The 19,623-nt window shown below is 32.8% G+C and overlaps 1 protein-coding gene across 1 annotated transcript in view; it reads right to left on the reverse strand.

Moving 5' to 3' along the window:
- Positions 1 to 3,573: 3,573 nt before the first annotated feature.
- The window catches only part of LOC306858797 (fatty acyl-CoA reductase 1-like), a 34,863-nt gene continuing 18,813 nt past the window's right edge, over positions 3,574 to 19,623 (reverse strand). Inside the window, exons 3-12 of the mRNA XM_079399523.1 lie at positions 15,032 to 15,207; positions 13,863 to 14,042; positions 12,739 to 12,916; positions 11,739 to 11,783; positions 10,361 to 10,479; positions 10,130 to 10,197; positions 8,201 to 8,372; positions 5,736 to 5,865; positions 5,220 to 5,347; positions 3,574 to 4,390 (exon numbers count right to left, since the gene is read on the reverse strand). Coding sequence (XP_079255649.1) covers positions 4,228 to 4,390; positions 5,220 to 5,347; positions 5,736 to 5,865; positions 8,201 to 8,372; positions 10,130 to 10,197; positions 10,361 to 10,479; positions 11,739 to 11,783; positions 12,739 to 12,916; positions 13,863 to 14,042; positions 15,032 to 15,207 — 1,359 coding nt within the window. The 3' untranslated portion in view covers positions 3,574 to 4,227. The remainder of the gene's footprint in view (positions 4,391 to 5,219; positions 5,348 to 5,735; positions 5,866 to 8,200; positions 8,373 to 10,129; positions 10,198 to 10,360; positions 10,480 to 11,738; positions 11,784 to 12,738; positions 12,917 to 13,862; positions 14,043 to 15,031; positions 15,208 to 19,623) is intronic.

The following is a 19,623-nucleotide window of genomic DNA, read 5'->3' on the forward strand; positions in this document are numbered from 1 at the left end:
TAAAAAATGTATTAGTAAATTTTTAGAAATGAAATCTTACCAAATAATTACCAAAACAATCACTAATATTTGATGTTTGGTCAGAGATTTTACAGAAAATCTACAGAAAAAGAGGTCAATCAGCAGTGAGAAACGTACTTGACCTTAATGTGATGTTTATTTGTGAACGCTGTGACAGCTTCTTCAACGTATGATGTGTGACGGTATATTAGTGGGTGTCCCATTCTTAGGGGAATATTTTCAGGGGTAGGTGAAGGTTTATAAGATACTCCAGAAGGAACTTCATAATTTATGCATTTTATTATACATCAATGTATTTTATTTCTTATTCAAATTATTTGTTTTTACTTTTAGTTTCATCCCATGTCTCTGAAAAAGCAAATGCCTCTAATAATAATAATAATCATTTCAAGATGAAGACTGATATTACTTTATAAATGTTTCCATAAACATCTGTCAGTTTGGACAAACACAGCTGTGAATGTGGTTTAAAAAAAAATATATATATATATTAACTTCTTCTGTCAGGTCATGCGCTACACATTTTTGTTTCTGTATTTCTATTTTAATATATAATAATAATAATAATAATAATGTGATGCCATAATTTTGATACAATAAAGTCAACAGGAAATTAAATGGTGCCCAGTGATCATCTCTGACTGATGTCAATTTGTCTACTTTCAAGATTAATGGCAGGTAAAATTGCAGAACATTTTGTCTCAGAATACATGCAATCATGTAATCATGTCAATCATCACGAAAACAATACAAATTTGAGCAATTCAAAGGATAAAAACACTGAAGGGGAAGTGAAACGCATTTAATCTTTAGCAACCTGTTTCTTAAAAGATTTACAGGAGAAGTGCAAAATGGGAAACATTAGGACAAAAGAATGAGGGTTTAAACCATTTACCACAGAGAGGGCAGGAGCGCATGCACGCACAGTACGTTTAATTATCTAAAACACGTGTAGGTATTTTGTAACTTTCACTTCTGTCTGTTGATTCATCCTGACAGATTAATGTGTTAACACATTAATCATCAAGAATCATATTTGATTGAAATCCATCCTGACAGATCTTGAAGTCCGTTAAATATCATAAAGAGCTCATAGCCAATAATCTGAATGGCTAAACTTGGTCTTTCTCCGCTGCCGTCTCTACTCAAGTTTACACCTAAAAACACCCCAATAATTGTTTGACAAGTGCAATTTTCTTGAAAGCGGAAGTGGTGGCCAAACATTTGATCTAAAGCCGCCTTATTGTAGCCGGACCAAAACACACTTTAAAAAGGAACAAACTCAAACCACTTCCTTACCAACACTTTGTGATTGGGAAAGACAAAGTTTAGAATGACATTCTCAATCTACATTTGAATTTATTGTAAGACTACAGTCAATCAATAATAATCAATCAAAAATAAGTAATTAATTAGTCTGTTCTCCTGAAAGAGGAAGACTGTACATTTGTCTTTTTAAATTGTCTGTGCACCTTGCTTTAAATTAAACATTTGCAGGTCAAAATGATTTTTAATAAACAACGGAAATTAACATCATAATCGTAATAGAGATTTCATACATTCCATTTCCAGGCATGTTCATGACCCTACATGAGAAAGTGTCACACAATTTCAAGAAAAACATTCTTACCTGTATTTTTGAAAACTCATAAATGTGTAAAAAAAGACCTGGAACATAAACATATACAAAACCAGTTTGGATAAAGAACATTTCATTTTCTTTTCATATTGTTTCACAGTCAGATGAAATAAAAGATGGAGACATACAGGAACTTGGTCATTTCAGTTTATTTTCTCAAGAACTGTTTTGCAACAAATGGTCAAGCACACGATTTTATGAAAGTACAATTTTCCATTCAAGGACCTCGACCGTACAACGTCTGACAGCACAACATGGAGACAAATGTTGAGTAGAGGAAGGTCAAAATCCATGTCAGCTACTACTTCACTGCTGTTAAAATTTCGTATGTAAAAAGCAAACATGCATGTGTTACACAGGGGATAAAAAAGAAACATTTTCAGTTGGGGACTTTTCTGTTAAAAAATAATTTCACTGCAAACCCAATACAGCTCAATCACCTCATCTGTACAAACATCAGTGGCAGAGCACAAACGATTGAGATTGTAAAGATCACGTTGGCAGTAGAAGCTTCATTTGAAAACTCAGCTTGGCTCAAAACGAAGGGTTTCCGTTGTTAAGACATCAAGGTGTTCGATTCTAGTAGAAAAATGGCTGTGTTTTTCATGTCTGGAATGCTCTAAGAGTGTGCGTGTGCTTTCTCTACCGAGACTTGCAGGAGAAAAAACATCTCAAATCATCTAAAGTAATCGCTCCACTACTGCTAAACAAGCTGAGGAAGACGTGCGGTTACTCAGGAACATGAATACTGTGTGCCACATACAAAAGACGAACGATGGAAGGCAGAAACGTCTTAGAAACGGTGATCTAAAAATACAGTTTGGCAATAGACCACCAGGGGTAGTGTAGAAAAATGAACGCTCATGAGATCCTCAAATAGTGTCGACTGATCACGATGCTGTAAAACCGTACGAAAGTTTATATTTGACCGCTGGCGGAGTAGGAGATTCATAAAACGTTAGAAATACACTCGTTTTGGTTCATCTAACAAGCAAACGTAAATAAAAGTGCTTCAGAAAGGTGAAAAAGCAAACGATAAACTAGAAAAGTAACGTATCTAGAAGGAAGAAGCACAGGTTGTGCTGCATAGAAACTAGTCAATGACTGAAAAGCTCTTGAGGGACATTTCCCTCTTGAAATCAGATGAAAACATGTGCAAGTCCCTTTACGTCTCTAGATTCAGAGCACTTTAAACAGTGGTTAATGCGCAAAAAACAACATTGAAATGGAGACTCAACTCTTTTTTTCTTCACTTTTCGCTTTTCTTCAAAAAATATGGGAAGCCCTCAGTCATTTCCGGAAATAGATGTTCTTAACCAGCCGTTTGATTCACCCTCGAAAATATACCTTTTTACATTTTTGGTATGTATATCATCTGAAAAGGAATATATTTATATATCTAGAATATTTACAGACCGATGAAACGATCTTACGACCGCCTACAGAAATATCCTCATCTAACAGAGTCTGACGCTAAACTCAATGTGTTCTGCTGTACAAACAAAAATGAACAAACAGAAAGGTGTCAAGTATGCCATATTTTACACTTGATTCAAAAGAAATGTAAAAAAGTCATTTTATATTTTAGTTATTTAATTATTAATCAATAATAAACATTAAATAATCAAAATTGTTTTCATATTTTTATTACTGAATATATATTTATTTAATAAAATTCATATTTAAAATGTAATAACAGCATTTATTTTTACAGTAACACTGTAAAATACTCTATTACAGTACTGAGAATTGCCATTTAGATTAATTCTAGATGCATTAAAATACATTAAATTTGAGGGTAAATATGCTTAATTTTCATGAAAAGGTTCAACTAAACACGTTAAGAAATGATTTTAGGTTCCTTAAAAATAGGCTGCATTTTTTCATGAACAGACTTTTTTTTTTCTTTTGATTTTGGGTGTTTATGTTTAAACTGGTGGATGTAAAGTTGAGCAAGCGACGACTCAGGAAAAAATGTGTGATGTTATAAATGCATCAGATCTGTTGCAGTTCCCTGGCCTTTCCCTCCATTCGCAGCAAACGAAACAAGAGAAAAGACAAAACACCAACTAAAAACGCAGTGAAAACGCTAGAATATGTTCTTGTAGGCTTCAGTACCACACGGTACGAGAGTTTTCCGGCTGGATTACATGGTATTAGAACAGACAGGACACAAACGAACCATCAAGAGACACAAACACACTCACAGAGAGAGAGAAATGGCTGAAAACAGCAAAGCTTTGAGCAGTAGATCCAATGCTCCGAAAAAACACTGTAGTTGAGAAGGCTAAAATCATCAGAAGACACAACGGCAACGTCTCCAGATGTTGGATGGCGACGAGAATGTAAAGGAGAAACACTGTCAAATGCAGTTGCATATATAATCGGTATTAATAACAGTTGTTATAAAAGAGGACACCTTTATAAACAGCACATGGAGGAGTCAGGTGGAATGAGAGGCCGGTGAGGAAAGCTAAAGAAACACCTGTGTGTGTGTGGATGGCTGAAGACACCTCTGGAAGAGAAAGAGCTTGGAGGACGGGGACACACACTTCCTGTTGCTCCGGTCATTGGGTCAGGGTGCTGGAAGCCCTGAAGTAGGACAGGAACTTGAAGCACAAGCTCACGACAAAGTACCAGATGTTCCTGGCCATCTGAGAGCGAGCGATGAAGACGCGCCAGATGAAGACCAGCAGCACCGTGTTGAACGTGTATCGGATGTTTCTCAGCCTGTGAACGGAGGATCAATAATTCAATGAAACACCGAACACTCTTACTGACTATCAACTTGCAAACTGAAGGTGTGTTTAATCAAGCTTCCTCTTCTCTATGGACAGGATGCAGTGTGTTTATAGGCCACGCCGACATTATTTATTCACCCTCATGCAAAACTCTCATAAGGACCTCAGAAGACCTTTGGTAATGCAGAAAAAAAATATATATATATTGTTAAATACTATATTATGTTATATTATATTACAGAAACAAAAACTATCAGTAAAAGAAATGAGAAAATAAGACAAAATTGCATGTTTTGCAGATAGAGAAATATAACTATTATTAATTATAAATAAAAAAAATTGAAAATACAATATAATTAATATAATAGTTAAATTAAATCTATCAAAAGTTGCAATAAATACATTTAGAACAATACATTTATATAATATTATTTTATATCACAGTACAATTAATAAGAAAAATATTTCTGTATTTTCAAAACATGCTATTTTGTCTCATTTTCTAATTAATTTTTTCTATAGATATTGTGTTATAATATAATATACTATACTATAAGGACAGTAAATACATTTTTAATAATAATAATAATAATAAATTGCACTATATTATAATTAATAATAATTCTATTTCTGTATTAACAAAACATGCAATTTTTTCGTTTTTAATTTCCAGATTTTTCTATAGATATTTCATTTTAATATAACATACACTACCCTTCAGAAGTTTGGGGTTAATAGCTCTACAGAAGGCAAAGGTGTCATTATTCAGCTCAGTTTAGATTCAGTAAGTGTGTAGATGTGTCATCAGATGGACATACTTCCTCAAGTGCTGTCTGGCGGCGGGAATGTCGGACATGTCTTCGTTCAGAACGTACTTCTTGGTGCCGATACAGTAATTCTCGATGTACTCGGGCCAGTTCAGCTGGCGAACGTCAAAGTTGAAGGTCTGAAAGATCACGAGGATGAGCTCAGCACAGTTTCGTTTACAGACAGTCAGCATGCTTGTGTGATTGGTTCAGCGGGGTATGTGTGTGTGTGTATACAGGTTTATATATCCTGGTGGGGACTTAAACCTGAATACACACAGACTCATGGGAACTCGTGTCACGTGGGGACCTAAACTGAGGGGACCTGTAAGGGGTTGGTTTAAGTGTAGGGTTGGTGTAGGGCAATAGAAAATACGGTTTGCACAGTATAAAAACCATTACACCTATGGAGAGTCCCTACAAGTATAGCTGACCAGACTGTCTGTCTGTCTGTCTGTCTGTGTGTCTGTGTCTGTGTGTGCGTGTGTGGGTGCGTGTGTGTGTGTGTGTGTGTGTGCGTGTGCGTACCTTCCTGTCGTCTGCACTCAGCTGACTCATCAGCATGTTCATGTTTTCTGAGTTCCACTCCCAGTCCTGACTGCTGAAATACTCCAGCAGACCGATGGCTTTGTGCAGACGGTTAAAAATACGCATCATTCTGAATGAACACAGATCACACAGACACACTCAGCACCTCTATGACAATTATACTATTTTCTCTATAGATTTTATTTCTATAATATAATGTACTAAATTATATTAATAATTATTAACATTATCAAAATGTCATATTAATAATACAAAAATTACTGATATTTCTATTTATATATTAACAATATATATAAATAAAACCTGTTTTTATAATATAATATATATATGTGACCCTGGACAACAAAACCAGTCATAAGGGTCAATTTTTCAAAATTGAGATTTATACATTATCTGAAATCTGAATAAATAAGCTTTCCATTGATGTATGTTAGGATAGGACATGATTTGTTAGGATCGGACAATATTTGGCTGAGATACAACTATTTAAATATCTGGAATCTAAGGGTGCAAAAAAATCTAAATATTGAGAAAATCACCTTTAAAGTTGTTCAAATGAAGTTCTTAAAGCATATTGCATATAGGTTTTAATATATTTACGGTAGGAAATTTACAAAATATCTTCATGGAACATGATCTTTACTTAATATCCTAATGATTTTTGGCATAAAATAAAAATCAATAATTTTGACCCTTACCATGTCATTTTGGCTATTGCTACAAATATACCCCAGCGACTTAAGACTGGTTTTGTGCTCCAGGATCACATATAATATATTCAAGTAACCAAAGCATGCTCATCTTTTTTCTTGCGAATGTCTTTTTATATAGATATTTTATTTGTAATAATTATTCACAATAATAATATTAATTTGCATTTTTTTATATGAATACATGCCGCTTTATCTCTACAGATATTTTATTTCTATAATATGCAATATAATATCATATATAATTCTATTTTACCTAATATTTTCTATTTTCCATTTCTATTCTATTATATAATTAAACAATATTATATAATGTATGAAATTATGAATAATCATAATACTTTATAATAATTACCAATATTTGTATTTCTACATGAACAATTTTTTTACCATATGTCTAATTTTTCCATTTCTATTGTTATATAATTATTTTTTACATTTCTTTTGAATCAAGTGTAATAACAATTATATAATGTATTAAATTTATAATTATTAATAATCATAATATTATTTAATATAATAATTACCTATGTTTGTATTTCTTTATTAGCAATAAATTTTTTAATTTTTTTTTATAAAAGAATATACTTTCTATAGATATTAATTTTATTTATCTAATATAATATACATTATCATTCAAATGTTAGGGGTCTACAAGGTTTGAAAAGAATTATTACTTTTAATCAGCAAGGGTCAGGGCTGGAAATGGGGGGGGGGGGGGGCAGGGAGTGAATTTCGAGGGGGGATGGCGTTTCATTTCCAAATGGTTAGGTTTATTTGAAAATTAAAGTGATTTCTAGATTTTATCCATTCAAAACACTACAAAAGCGAACCCAGTTCTGCATATAAACCGTAGCGCAATGCAGACTAAACAAAATGTAGCGAGATATTTGTGTCTATGGTTTGCTGGGCAATGCCGTCAAGAGCGGACTGCAGCCAATGGAAATGCTTCTCTATTGCTGCGTATGCTGCTCCTCACAGCACAGATCATGAAAGCAGACTGCAGTTTGTCATTATTGTAACAAACAAAGTGTAGAGACGATGTAAATAATAGATTCAGTGTGCAGTGTAGAGAGCTTCCTTCACTAAAACAGAAGTTTGTGAGATGAACTTAATGATTATAAAGAGTTTGCAAATGTGAAATTTCATTTATACAACAGATTTATACATTGTTGATTTTATTCAAAAGTTAATATAAACCGACTTACATTTTAGGAACATTTGTCTGATCTGTTCAGAACTATTTTGATGATAAAATAAAGTAAATATAATCTACAAATCATGCAATACTGCACCGCTAAATAAGACGTGTTTTGAGGGCTTAGCTAATCAGGCCAATGAGAGAAATTTTTTTATTAAACAAGAGATCATTAATAATAATTATATTATAAGATGTACAAATTCAAACACAACGTATCGTTAATTTGGGTAGAATTGCAGATGCCTTTCTTAATCTACAAGAAGGTTTAGAGAAAATATGACATAAGTTGTTAATAAATGTTATCATTAATCATAAAACCATTTATAATCTAATACATCCGAAAGGTGATCTATAATTACAATTGTTAGCCATTGTTAGCTGGAGTCCCCCCAGTGAATTTTGGCCATTTCCACCACTGGCAAGGGTGAATTTTTATTTCTAATAAATGCTCTGTTTTTTTTTTTTATATATTATTATACGTCACTTCATCACAATAGCACAGATCATGTAAGTGTAATGTTGTGAGTTCTCACTGTGGTTTCTGTCCGGACAGTCGGAGGAACAGGTCATAGAGGAGCGCGGGGAACTTGTGACTGACGAGGATCCAGTACTGGTTGATCAGGTAATTGGAGGTGATGTTGGCGTTTGGCCGACGGAAAGCCTGTTCCAGAGGATTCCTCTTGAACGAGGACATCACATGATGCTCTGGAAAGCAAAAGATACTGTATATAATATGATAACTAAGCCACTGTTACTGCAGCATAAATCTGGGAAATGCTAACAGGAAGAGGAAGATTTGCTTCTGGCGGTTGGCATGGTAATGCTGGCAGCCAGATGTTGCTCATGGTAAAGCCTGGATCCTGCTGTTGCCATGGAAACGTTTCAGCTGCTCTGAGCAGTGATCTGCCCTCCGGCACCGACACTCAGCGCACATACAGTACAGTGTGATCGCAGTGATGTACTCTGAGCTATTTTTGAAACATAGTAGCGTGCATCTGCTGAAATGTGCAGTATGCAACCAGAGCACACTGCAACCCACAATGCAATGCACTCAATCCACTTCCAGTGTGACGAATAAACCTGAAATGTGTTTTATTTTTTGCCTTTTATTAGCGTTTTAATACAAATGCAAAACAACTACTTGTGCATGTGACTTGAGCTTCTATTTGCAATGCAAATGAAGCTGCAGTTATGTAATTATTTTTGACACCAGTCTGCACACCTGAAATTAAACATGCAACACAGTGATACTCTAATACTAATACAATAATACTCTTTCAAACATTTAGCATTGCATACTGCATATTTTATATGGCTTTTCTATTAAAAATAGCTTAACTATGTACACTAAATAACTATGTATACTCTTTATTTATTTATTTTTAGTTTTGTATTTTCAATGAACCTGAAGTTTTGCAATTATGATTTAAATTTTTATTTTTGAGAGGAGTCTTGATGCCTGGAATTACACATGCAAATGTGACAATAATAAAGTTTCAAACATTTATTGCACACTGCATACTATTTCATATGCTATTTTTGGATCGGATTGTATGATATAAAAATATTTAAGTTGTAAATAAATTATTTCCAAAAAGTTTTATTTATAAACAAATTAAATTAAGTTCATTCAGTTTTTCAACTTCAAAATTGTATGTTTAATTTAATGCGCTACTTGCTTCTTTGTAATTAGTTATGAAATTTTTAGGTTACTTCAATTTCTTTGTAATTATTTGCGATTTAATTTATTTTATTTTATTTTTGAGACTGGAATTAATATATGTAATACAATACTGACCATGACACTATTTCAGACATTTATCATTGTATACTGCATACTATTTTCAAAAGTAGCAAAACAAAATGATTGAGAAATAGAAGCAAAAAATATTTTTACTTATTAAAAACAGTTTTTCTAAATTTTGTGAGAACTGAGTAAATGTCATGACACCGTAAAATATACTGTACATTTTCTGTATTCTATATTTATGTAGTTTCTATATTTATTCTCTCTCTACTATATTCTATCTTCCATTTTTCTAATTCCTTATTTCTTCATACATTCTGTATTCTATAATTTTTTGTTATGCCTGTATATGTCCTTAACTCGTTGTTGCACTGTGTGATGAGGAACTACAGAAAACCATTTCACTGCATTACATCTCATGTATGTAATATGCGGCAAAGAACTACATTTCTTTCAGTGTAGTATACAGTCTAGAGCAGGGGTGTCAAACTCCGTTCCTGGAGGGCCGGAGCCCTGCAGAGTTTAGATGCAACCCTAATTAAACACACCTGATCCAGCTAATCGAGTCCTTCAGGCTTATTTGAAAACGACATGGTTTGTGTGTTGGAGCAGGGTTGGAACTAAACTCCCTCCAGGAACTGAGTTTGACACCCCTGCTCTAGAGTATGCAGTAGCCATAACTCGCTCACACAGGATATCAAAGCATGCTACGAACCAATCTCTCCCCAGTGGAAAGGGTTGATACCTCCGGTTGTGCAGTTGTACACGAGTGCAGTTTTCGGTCTGAAACAAAAACACAGAACAAGGAAATCACACCGTGTCGCATGAGCACAACCGCACATTTCCTCCTCATGCAAATAGATCAACAGAGGGATTCTTCATCCTAATGTTCTCCGTTTAATCACCTGTGGGTCTCGCATAAGCAAATCAGACAGGTGAAGCTGACCTTTGCACCGCAGTGTACCAGCCGGCAGCCAGCGTCAGGTTTATAACCACGTCTACAGGAATCAGATCGGCCACCGCGTCATTACTGGCTCTCATGGTGCGCAGGATGCCCTTCCCAGCCTGCACCGGGACACACACAAAACACACACTTCTTCAGAGAGGACGCCAAATGCACCATATGCCTCTGTCTGACTGTGAGCTTCACGCAGGCGTTTAGGAGGATGAAACTGCTTCATGACTTCAGGAAATAAAGACTAATTAAAAACGGAGGGCAGATTGCTTTCGATCGCGCCAGGTCAGCGAATGACGTGTTAAAACACCTTTAGAATCCTGATTTAAGTGCAACTTATAAGCCATTCAGTTTCACGTTAAATCAACACTGGTGCGCAATACTTTAGTTTGTGAGTCTTAATTAATGAAATATTAATCAGAAATTGAAATAGAGCAGTTTATTGAAACCCATAGAAGAAAATCTATAATCATATTTGAACCATCAGGCTTTTATGACTAGGGTTGCAAAGGGGTGAAAAAGTTCTGTTAAATTTCTGAAAACTTTCCAAAAATCCCAGAAAGAGTCCAAAAAATCCTGGACATTTTCTAACATTTCTGGAATGGTTCCACCTTTTTGCAGCCCTATTTATGATGACTCGTATAGTCTGATATAATGAGAATATAGAGGAAAAAGCAGCTCAAATTTATTAAGATACTCAAACTGAGCAAAAATATGCAATATGGTGCAGATGCTGATATTTATATGATGAAATTCTGATGCTTATAATGTAAATCAATTCAATCTTTATACATAATAGCAGACACTGACATAAAACTATATAAATAAAATATAAGTGCTCACTCTACATCTTCAATAATATCTTGGTAAGATGAGATTGAAATGATCTAAACATAAAATGCAATGCAATCCAATGATGATCGAGAGATGAAGAAATAAACGTTACTCATAACAGTGAAAGTGAAGCTTTTGGAAACAAACGTCCCTCAAAAGATCCTGATGATCAGATTTGAGACGCACTGACTTTTCAACAAAATGATTGGATGGAGAATCAAGTAAAGCTGAGCTGCTTCAGTCCAGTAAGTGTTCATCTGGAAATATTACTACAGTTATTCTCATGTTTATGAAGCACCAGCTGTAGGTGGATGTTTGTATAATAACACTAAAAGACCTTTATCAATCATATGACCTAAGGCTTGTAGTAGATTGTGTGCAATATGTTTATTAGCAAAGTTTTGATCATGTTGATCATTTAGAGGCCATTGAAAATCACTTAAAGTAGCGTTATAGGGTTAAGATTGCTCTCTGTGGGGTTCAGGATGTGTTAAACTTTCAGATCTACTGTAGCACACCACCAAACAATACTTACAGCAATGAAAACACCACTTGGTCCATTAAAGTTGTCTATCCAACCCTGTAAAATACAGAAAAAGGCATAACTGTTTTAGCATTGTTGTGTATCTCACAGGGTACACAACAGAAATATGCTGTTTGCTATAAAATCTATGAAACCTCAAATCTATAATGGCAGAATAAGATACTGACCACAAATTAAAAGAAATAAATTTAAATAAAAACTGAAACTACATTTAAATGTTTTGTGGGGGTGGGGGAAGAGTCCAAACTATATTAAACTGTTTTTTTTATATAATTGAGATACTATTATAGTTCTTGTTAATATTTTGAATTAGACTTCATTTTAAATTTTCTGTTTTCATTTTTATTTCAGTTAAACTTTAGCAATTTTGTTGTCTTTTCCTCATTTTTTTAAATTCATTTTTAATAATACATTTATTTTAATAATAAATGTAATAATATTTTTAAATATATATTTGTGTGTGTGTGTGTGTGTTTGTGAGAGTGAGAGAGAGATATTTTATTTGTATTTATTTTAGTATTTCAAATTAAACTAAACAAAAATGAGAAATGTTGCCTTGGCATCTACCGGAGATAAATTTTACGTTTTGTAATATTTTATTTCAATGTCTATATAGTTTTTATTTTAATTTGTTATTTTAGATTTCATGTATTTAATTTTATAGTATATTGAGTACACCTTAATTTATTATAATTATGTCTAAAATTTGTTTTTATTTAGTTCTTAGTTGCAGTTTTAGTTATTTTAGTACTTGAAATAAAAAGTTTATTTAATCAGCTCATTTTTCTTTTTTTATGTTTTTCATTTTAGTTAATGATAACAACCCCAAACGTCTCTATGATGTTCTGGTATGTATGTTTATGCCATCATTAGTCCAGGTTTGACCCTAAATCCTCTGGGTTAGCAGCCCAGCTCTTTAACCATTAAGCCTCATCACTCAGGCATCAAAGCTGTACGAGTGAGGACTGTTGCGAGCGGATGCGACACTCACGGGGAACGGCTCCTGCCAGCTGGCTCCCACGATGGACGGCCGTATGATGCCGATGTTGAGTTTGCCGCTCTCCTGCTGCACCACACACTCGGCCAGCGCTTTGGTGTAGGTGTAAGTGTTCGGCCGGTCACCGATCAGACGCGGCGTGATGTCACGGATGATACTGTCATCCATCCACCTACACACACACACACACACACACACAGATAAATCACTGCTCTGCTTCAGGGTCAGTACAGTGTGTCAGGCAAAACATCCTGATGCAATACGGCTTGACAGAGTCAAACAATGTGGAAAATCAGACATGCAATGACCAGTGGCATAGACCAAGTGTTTTCAAACTGGGGTTCGTGGAAAAAGTTAGAAAAAAACAATTAACAAATTAAAATAATACATAACACAAAGTATAGTACTATAGTGAGTAGAAAAAGGAATTTGTGTAAATAAATAAATAACTGAAGTAATAAAATAAAAATATAAAGAAATAATAAATAAAGATTAAAATAAACTATTAAATAATAATTATGGATTAAAATAAATAAACAAAAACGTACTTAAATATTAACCAAATAATTTGACAAATATCTAATAATATTAATAATTTTAACATTCATTTTTGGAGTATTGGGTCTTTCCACATGAAAATATACACCTGCCTATACATTTTATAAAAATTATTACTTTAAACATTAACCAAACTTATTTATTTTCAGCTAGTTACCAAGAACAAACAGAAAATGGCAAAAATACACCAAAATTACTCAAACTTTAAAAAAAAAGTTTTTTAAATGAAAACAGAAAATATTTCAATATAGACTAACTTCAAATATTAACCAAAATATCTAAAAGTATCTTAGTGATTCTAAACTAACACTGGTGTTCATGGCTTATGTTTATTGAAATTTTTGAAAGTTTATCTCCTTGTTTTATGTGTTTAGTTTTGATATACTGGTCAGCATACCACAATTGTGTTCAAATACATTAGCTTAAGTCTGATATTGAATCCTCTCCTCCCTTCCAGCACTGGATTGTGTCAGCTCCATCAGGTAACATGAGCTCATGGCTGTGGTTGCCAGGTAGATTCTGTAAGTGAGTTTGAGATGATGATGATATATTGCACTCACTCCAGAGAGTCGATGAGTTTCTTGGGCTCGACCGGAGGAGGGTAGATGACCTCGTCGATGTGTCTGCGGTTGCAGTTGGCGTAGGCGGTGGAGATGTGGATGAAGGCCTGCAGGTGCTGCATCTGCTGCGCCAGAGAGAGGAGCTGCTGCGTGGCGATGACGTTCAGCTGCAACGCATGCCTGCGCAGACACACGCATGCACACCAAACACACACATTATTACACATTAGAAACCATAGATAAATCACTGCTCCGCTTCAGGGTCAGTACAGCATTTCAGACATGCAACAAAGAAAATATGCAGAAAATAAGACATGCAATAGCTGGCAATGTAGACCAAAAACATAAATAATTAAATAAATGTGATTAAAATAAGTAAATAAATAAAAATACAATTAAAACATTAATAATAAAAATGGATTAAATGAAAACCCCCAATAAAAACACATATGTAATACATCTAACAGCACAGTACTGTAATGACTGGGAAAAAGTAACAAGATAATAGTAACAAATGATTTATTACTACAATTTGGCATAGACCAAAAATATATAGATATTTAAAAAATAAATGAATATATATATATATATATATATATATATATATATATATATATATATATATATATATATATATATATATATATATATATATATAAAATTAAAAATGATAAAATAAATTATTAAACTTTTTAGTAGTATTTAAAAATAATGACAAAAAATACACCATATTACTTAAACTTTAAATAAACATATGAAAACAAAAATACTTTTTTATAAATGGTTATAAATGTTTTAATTTAAATAGTATTTTTTTTATATACAAAAATTATAATAGCATATTATTGATACTGGTCTGTGATGCTGCTGAGAGTAAGAGGACTGCATTCTTGAAACACATTAGGACACTAATGCTGTTTTTATTTTCCTTAAGACAATGAAGCAAGAGCTCGCTGTGAACAGGTGTGTGTGTGTGTGTGTGTGGAGATGAAACCGTTCCCTCACTCGCTCCTGCTCCAGAGTCAGCGGTTCACTTATGAATCCCTCGTTCCTCCAGCAGTGAGAACATCTGCTCCTCAGCCGGAGACTCATGACACAGCAGAAGTACTGTATGTGTGTGTGTTTTACCTCTCTCATTCTTGTTATTCTCATATTCACATGTCACTCACTTCAGGGGCTCGTCGAAGCGGATGGTGGCGGCGCAGTGGAAGACGATGTTGATACAGGAATTGAGTGTTTGTACATCCTCCGGACTGATGGCCAGGCCGGGCTGTGTGAGCTCGCTGCTGATGGGGATGATCTTCAGATGAAAGTCAGGATTATCTTCACGCACGCGGTCGAACAGCTGCGAAACACACACAGACGAGCAAGTCAGCGATGCAGAATCACCACAACAGCACAAAACATGACAATTATCATTCTTCATGCTCACACATGAAGGCAGCATGTTACTGTTACACTAATTTAAAATTGAAATAAACACTAATTGAAATTAACAGAATTATTTGGAAACCTAATGAGAATCACCAACAAACAAACAAACATTTGGGTAGTAAATACAATTAAGATCAATTATAAAAATAAAAAATAAAAACAATAATAATAGTGCATTATTTGAAAACCTATTGAACATCACCATTGAGAAGAACAAGAATAAATAAGGGACAAAATCAAATAAAAATAAATACATACTGTATTATTTGGGAACCTAATGAACATCACCACTGAGAGTGAACAAATATATAAATAAATACTATATTATTTGAAAACCTAAGAAACATCACAATTTGGAATAACTAGAAAAATAAAATAAAACATACTGTATTATTTGGGAAACTAATCAACATCACCATTGTGAGTGAATGAATGAAAAAATAAACAATTATATAAATACATAAATAAAAAGGTAATTTTTGGGTCATAAATGTACTTAATTGTCATGATTATACAACACATGCAATACTGCAAGAAAAAAACATGACAATAACATGAAAATCTCATTCATTACATTCTTTGAAGTATTCATATATCATGCTAAATTTAAATAAAATAAATACTGCAATATTAGAAAACCTCATGAGAATAGTCATTGATCAAATAAAAATGGGAATTTGGGAAGCAAATGTACTTAATATTTAACTGCCCCTAAAGTAACCTTACAATGCATGTTCCTAAAAACTGGCATCGTTTTCATACTATTTTTATAAAATGCAATTCTCATCTCATTTATTTGGTGGTAAAATGCGATCCGTACATATTTATGTGAGAATTCATCCTTCCAGAAACATTATATCATTTTCAGTTGGCCACAAGATGCAAATGACAAATCTCATCATATTATGTCACAGACTTCAGTGTTTATGTAATGGAGAAAACTGCAGAGTGAATAAATAAGATATTTCTTGACCATATCTAAGCACACAGGCATTCAGCATGGCATGTTTGATGCGGTACATAGCTGATGAATGCGATTTCTGTAATCTGATATCAAAAGAGGATTACAGAGACTGCCATCCTCTCTGACACACATGTGCTGACTTGTTACCCACAATTCCAAGGGTCTAGCGTTGGCACATTCCTGCAGCCTCAGCCAATCAGAATCAGTTCTGCGTAACATGTGACCCCCTGTAACCCCAGCAGCAGGCACCTGGCGAGGGCTGGACAGATGCTGACAGCTGTTGAGCTTCTCGGTCCAGTCACGCTTTTCAATGCTTATTTATCCAAGAGAGATTTGCATTTCCAAAAGGAAACAGTGTTTGCATGCCATTGGAATAATATTGAAGTCTGAGGTGTAAATCAAACACCACAGCTATAGTCGCACTGAAAATATTCATCCAATCACTTTCAATTTCGAATAAATAAAAGAATGCTATAACATGAAATTGTCATGTACTACATTCTCAAAATTATATCATAGCAGTTACATAAAAATTAAATAAATACTGTATTATTTGAAAACCAAATGACAATCACTATTTAAAAAAACAAATTAAGAAGTTGGAGGCGTAAATGAAATGACAGAACCAAAGTTGAACCAAAAATATTACATTCATTTAAAAAAAAAATAATAATAATTTTACAAATTAAAAAACAAATAAAACAATAATAAAAACATTTAAACAAACATTAAACAAATTTAATTTGCTTAATTTAATAAAAAAACAAAAATACACAATCAAATAAATTTAATTTATAAAAATAAATAACAAAATAAGAAAATTCTTAATAAAATACTATATCAATAAAAATTTATTTAATTTACGCAAACAGAAAACTTATATTACATAAAACAAATTATTATTCAAAAACAGGTCAAATACTTAAAAAAAAAAAAACTAATAATAAGAAATGATTAAAGAAACTTCAATTTAAAAAAATAAAAAATAATGCAAATGAATCAATACATTTAGAAATACAAAACAAAAAACAGAAACAAAAAATAACCAAATTTCATGTACAAATAAAAAACAAATGTAATTATTTAGAGAGCCCATTTAGATGCCACATCAGAACTTAAAGGATGTTTTCGAGTCATCAGTGTAAATGAGGAGGACCAATCAACAATCAGTATGCAAATAAGCACCAATCCACATTCAGTATGCAAATAAACTGAACCGTTTAAACGCCACATCTAAACCTTCCTGAAGGACGAGAGCTTGCAAAACATGTCACAATCCAGTTCTTACTGACTTTTTCCCAGGAATCGCTGTGAAACTGTCTAGGCGAGCGTGGCATGTTATAAAGTCTACTTGTATGTTGACACACAGATCATTTTATTTGCTTTCGTAATGTGTTCGTTTATTCAAGATGTTGTCAAAGGTGTGAGATGTACAGCACACATTCACTCCTGTTTCAACAGAAACACACTTTCCTGCACCATTACTGGGAAATCTCTAAATGTCACTTACACCTGTTGCTATACGAGGCATTTTTTGAATATTAAACTATACAAAAGTAAATGTATCTTTTAATAATTAAATATATATATATTTTATCTAGATATACATATATTTTATATAGTTTTTTTATTTAAACAAAAAACAATATAAATAAAAATAAACTTTAATAAAAACAAAATTATTAATCAAATAAATGTTACTTACAAAAAAAAAAAAAAAAACTATGAAAAATATTTTTTGTTTGGCAAACTAAAACTGAAAGAACCGAAAAAAATCTAAATAGTAATATTTAAAAAAAATTTAAATGTTAAAAACAATTACTCAAATTAAACAAACTAAAATATAAACTGGAACTATAGGATACAAGCAAATTCAAAAAAATTAAACTAATAGTAAATAATTAGAATAATAAAACAATAATACAATTCATAATAAAAAACAATTTCCTTTGCAAAATAAAGAACAAATGCAAAACAATAATAAAAACAAATTAATCATTTAGAGAGCACATAAACCCCATTCAGAAACCATAACAGAACTTTGATTTGGCTAATATGACATTTGTGCGCACCAATAAAGCAACTATCTTGTCTTTTACAACCAGAGGATTTTCAAATGCAAATGAAAGTGCATAATTTAAATATGAAAAATCATCAGGGGAGCCTTTCCCACACACTCAAACATGCAAATATTACAGGAATAAAGCCCTAAATAATATCATCCGAACACATAAGTGTGGTCATAACGGCCATTAACACAGATTACTGGACAGATCAGACAACATATGGGCCATGAGAGCAGTCTAGCCAACACACACACACACAGATTTATAGAGAGTTCAGTCAATGCAGGACAGAGAAGCAGTTAAAAGGTCAAGACGCACAAAACTAGAAGGAGAATCTGTCCACGTCAGACAGGAGGAACGCGAGGAGCTAGAATGCTTTTCAGAAATGCAGTAAATGAATTAAACGAGCTCAGCCACTTCAGCCAAACGTCCTGCCGCGGTTTGTGTCACCGGGCAACAAAAACACAACACACACCCGCATACACACTCCATATGCTGCTGCAGCGCTGCCAGAGCAAACGCCCTCTCACACACACACACACACACACACACACTAGAATACAGCACATCAGTGTTATTACTGCTATCAAAACTACAACTTTTCAAAACTACTCAGCTACTCATTGAAATAAAGCTACATAAAAAATAAAATGGAAACACTACGTGAAAAACTAAATTGGAAAACTAAAACTGAACTAAAAAACAGTTTATTGATTAAAAAATGGCAAAAGCACACACCTAAATTACTAAAAACATTATATAAAATTTAAATAAAAACTCAAAATAAAATAATTTAAATAAAATAATACTATTTATCATTATCTAGTTTAAACAGTATCTGGGTTATTCTAAAACTAAAACAACTAAATACATTTTTATTAATAGAAATAAAGTTGAAATAATATATACATTTTTAAGAGAAATACAAAGTTGAAGCGCTTATATTGCTACCTGAAAAACTAAAACAGAACCACAACCTAAATAATAGTATTAAAATCTTTATTGTGATTAAAAATGGCAAAAGTACATAAATTTACTAAAAATAAAAAGTAAAACTATAAAATAAAAACATTCAAAATATTAAAAACAACTATAATAGTAAATAAATAATTAAAAAAACACTTTCTGATCTAGTTAAAACAGCATCGGGTCATTAACGTTTATTAAAACTAAAACAATTTAAAGTTAATAGAAATAAAGCTGAATTTAAATAAAATATTAATTAAAACATAAATATTATGAAAAACAGCTCATTAGAAAATTACTTTTAAAAGTTTAAGTTGACGCAATAAAATTT

The sequence above is a fragment of the Barbus barbus genome (genome assembly GCF_936440315.1).
Source record: "Barbus barbus genome assembly, chromosome: 39".
NCBI lineage: Eukaryota > Metazoa > Chordata > Actinopteri > Cypriniformes > Cyprinidae > Barbus > Barbus barbus.